The 3,931-nt window shown below is 38.9% G+C and overlaps 1 protein-coding gene across 1 annotated transcript in view; it reads left to right on the top strand.

The window, feature by feature from the left end:
- Positions 1-3,931, top strand: part of LOC107624763 (1-phosphatidylinositol-3-phosphate 5-kinase FAB1B) — a gene marked incomplete at its 5' end in the record, with an annotated part of 8,783 nt that extends 4,852 nt beyond the window's left edge. Inside the window, 6 exon segments of the mRNA XM_016327220.2 lie at positions 37-368; positions 594-717; positions 790-909; positions 1,193-2,695; positions 2,889-3,155; positions 3,270-3,931. Coding sequence (XP_016182706.1) covers positions 37-368; positions 594-717; positions 790-909; positions 1,193-2,695; positions 2,889-3,155; positions 3,270-3,596 — 2,673 coding nt within the window. The 3' untranslated portion in view covers positions 3,597-3,931.

The following is a 3,931-nucleotide window of genomic DNA, read 5'->3' as shown; positions in this document are numbered from 1 at the left end:
TGGCAGCAATTTGACAACAAATCTCTTTATTTTCAGAGTTTTCGATGCCATTCTTGTGAAATGCCATCGGAAGCACATGTGTATTGTTATACTCATCAACAGGGAACACTTACCATATCAGTCAAGAAACTACCAGAAATTCTCCTTCCTGGTGAAAGGGAGGGAAAGATTTGGATGTGGCATAGATGCTTGCGGTGTCCAAGAATCAATGGCTTTCCTTCTGCTACACAGAGAATAGTAATGTCTGATGCCGCATGGGGTTTATCATTTGGGAAATTTTTGGAGCTCAGTTTCTCAAACCATGCTGCAGCCAGCAGGGTTGCAAGCTGTGGTCATTCTTTACACAGAGATTGTCTACGTTTTTATGGGTAGTTATAGTCTTCCCCATTTCCATGTTTTAACTTATCAAAGCATCTGGTCCAAGTTTTATAGGTGTTACCTGTTTATAACAAAACTATGGTGTTTATGGAGGACAATAGGTTTGGAGTGGCATTATGAAAACTATATAAACTTGTGTTATTATGCCATGCATGAATATAGATTTTGATCATTGCTGAGATTAATTAATTACCACACTGACATTTCATGTGCAGATTTGGGAATATGGTCGCTTGCTTTCGATATGCATCAATTGATGTTCACTCAGTCTACCTTCCCCCACACAAACTTGATTTTGATTATGGGAGTCAGGATTGGATACAAAAGGAATCAGATGAGGTTCAGTATTTTTTTGTATTGGATCTTAAATTTTAGTTGTATCATAGTGGACCTAATATCTGGTTGTTACAGATGGTTAAACGGGCAGAGGTTTTATTCTCCGAGGTACTCAATGGTCTTAGCAAAATAGGCGAGAAGAGATCAAGGGCTGAACTGGAGGGAATGTTGCAAAGGGAAAAACTGGAATTTGAGGTGAGCTCTTTGGTGATTGTACTCGAATTTACAGCTTGACTCTTTGAGCTCTTTGGTAATTGTACTCGAATTTACAGCTTGACTCTTTCAGGTTCTGTGCCCTGCAGTGTCCTTGTGTATATAACTAATTTAGTAACCATTATATGTATAAAACCATTTATTTCTGTTATAATATTAGAATTCTTCCTGTTTTAGTAATCTTGTTATGTTAGTTGTCCTATTGGGGAAGAAGTTATATTGAATTTAATTACTGTGGGTTTAATCGTTTCTTTCTGTTTATCAGGAAATGCTTCATAAGGTTTTGAACCAGGAAAAGAGAAAGGGCCAACCTGAGATTGACATTCTGGAAATTTATCGATTGCGGAGGCAGTTACTTTTCCAGTCATATATGTGGGATAGCCGCCTAATCACTGGGGTCAACTTATTCAAGTCTAGCGATGAAACTGGTTTAAGCAGTACAAGTTCAGAGGATAAGGAAATACATGATGAAAATCAGATAAGCGTGACCACTACAGCAGGAAGCCGCTTCAAAAGTGTTGACTCTATTGATGGTGATCCAAAAAAGCTGAAAAGAAGCCCAAGTGTTGGAGGAGTAGGAGGGGGTTATGTAAAAGATTCCCAATCTGTTGCATTTCATCGAGATATCGACATGCCCAAAAATACCAACCATAAGAAAGAAGACCAACCTAATCTTCCAATCAGCAAAAGCATATATGACCCATCTGAGCCCTTAGAACCTGAATTGCGTGTTCGCAGAGCAATGTCTGAAGGCCCAATGTCTCTCATGTCTAGTTTGTCTGATACACTTGATGCAAAATGGACAGGTGGAGACCACTCTTCGGCACAGCCTGATTCATTTCTGGCAGAAGCTACCACAACTTCGATGCTGAAAGAAGCATCCAGTGTTGGGGATCATGCTGAAGACCAGAATGCCAACAAGAGTATCTTTTCTTCTAAGGGTCAAGATAACATGGAAGACTCTTCAAGTTGGTTAGCAATGCCCTTCTTAAACTTCTATCGCCAGTTTAACAAGAATCTTTTTTCTAGTACAACAAAGTTTGATACACTAGTCGACAGCAATCCGGTTTATGTATCATCCTTCTGGAATCTGGAACTCCTAGGTGGTGCAAGGTTGCTTCTGCCTATTGGTGTTAATGACACTGTCATTCCAATATATGATGATGAACCCTCAAGTGTTATAGCTTATGCCTTGACGTCACCAGAATACCATTCCCAATTGAATGACGATGTAGAGCGACCGAAAGATGCGAGTGATTTAGGTTCATCATATTTTTCTGAATCAACCACCTTACAGTCATACTCTTCTACTGATGAAATAGCTTTTGATCTTCAAAAGAGTTTCGGGTCAGTAGAGGAGATGTTATTGTCAATGCCATCTCGTAACTCGTTGATGCTAGACCCAACATTATATTCAAAGACGATGCATGCCAAAGTTTCTTTCGGAGAAGATGGTCCCCTCGGCAAAGTAAGATATTTGGTGACTTGTTATTATGCCAAGCGATTTGAAGCCTTAAGAAGGGTCTGCTGTCCTTCAGAGTTTGATTATATAAGATCTTTGAGTCGCTGTAAGAAATGGAAAGCTCAAGGTGGGAAGAGCAATGTATTCTTTGCAAAAACATTGGATGATCGATTCGTCATTAAACAAGTAACAAAAACTGAGCTTGAATCATTCATTAAATTCGGGCCTGGATACTTCAAATATCTTTCAGAATCCATTGGCTCAGGAAGTCCGACATGCCTCGCAAAGATTCTTGGCATATACCAGGTATTTGTCTTTAGAGCCTTTTTTAGATTAAATTTGATTTTTAGAGCCTCAAAAGAAAAAAAATGGAACCACCATGCAATAGATCATCTCTTTTAACATCATTGGTAATTGGACTGATCCTACATAGATTCAGTAATCTTGTATCACATATCATCTTAGTCACTAAATTTTGTAATGTCTTTCTGTTGAAAAGATTACATCAAAGCATCTCAAAGGAGGGAAAGAATCAAAGATGGATGTTTTGGTTATGGAGAATCTTCTGTTTAGGAGGACTGTGACGCGACTTTATGATCTCAAAGGATCTTCCAGGTCCCGGTACAATCCAGATCCTAACGGGAGGAACAAAGTTCTGCTAGACCAGAACTTGATTGAAGCAATGCCGACTTCTCCTATTTTCGTGGGAAACAAAGCAAAACGGTTGTTAGAGCGAGCCGTCTGGAATGATACCGGCTTTCTTGCAGTAAGTTCCAAAACTTCTTAACTCTGAAATTCTTCTTCCTTCTCTTATTGGTTTCTTGCTTAGGAGGGAACCTTTTCTTGTAAATTAAGCATTATCTTCTTCCTTTTCCGGCAGTCGGTTGATGTAATGGACTATTCGCTACTCGTCGGGGTGGATGAAGAGAAGCATGAGTTAGTTCTTGGGATCATTGATTTCATGAGACAGTATACATGGGACAAGCATCTTGAAACATGGGTAAAGGCTTCCGGCATCCTCGGAGGGCCAAAGAATGCGTCTCCGACGATTATATCGCCAAAGCAGTACAAGAAAAGGTTCCGGAAAGCGATGACCACTTACTTTCTCATGCTTCCTGATCAGTGGTCACCTCCAGCCATAGTTGGAAGTTCATCACAGTCTGATTTAGGTGAAGATTACACTCAAGGTAGGTCCTCAGTTGAATGATTCTGTGTTTGTGTAAATTCTAGTTCCAATTTGGGGTCATATTATTCACCCCATATTTCCATTTTCATTTTTTCCCCTTCTCATATTATATAGGAATTCTTTTGGTTCAATTGTAATCTGTTCAACTAGATATTTCCAATTATTATTTTTTTGGGAAGAATACCAAAAAAGAAAAAAGAAAAAAAAAAAAAAGAAGGGGGCTGTTAGAAGCCACATGATGTTTGTCAGGGGTAAAAGTATTTGATATCCTCTGATTGAAGTCCTTTGTACAAAAACTAGTCACTTTTTATAGAATCAAGTAATATAAATGTATACAGATTCAATTTCAACTCTTG

Source organism: Arachis ipaensis, chromosome B02 (genome assembly GCF_000816755.2).
Source record: "Arachis ipaensis cultivar K30076 chromosome B02, Araip1.1, whole genome shotgun sequence".
Lineage (NCBI taxonomy): Eukaryota > Viridiplantae > Streptophyta > Magnoliopsida > Fabales > Fabaceae > Arachis > Arachis ipaensis.
The sequence above is the reverse complement of the archived record's forward strand: the minus strand, read 5'-3'. Positions and strand labels throughout refer to the sequence as shown.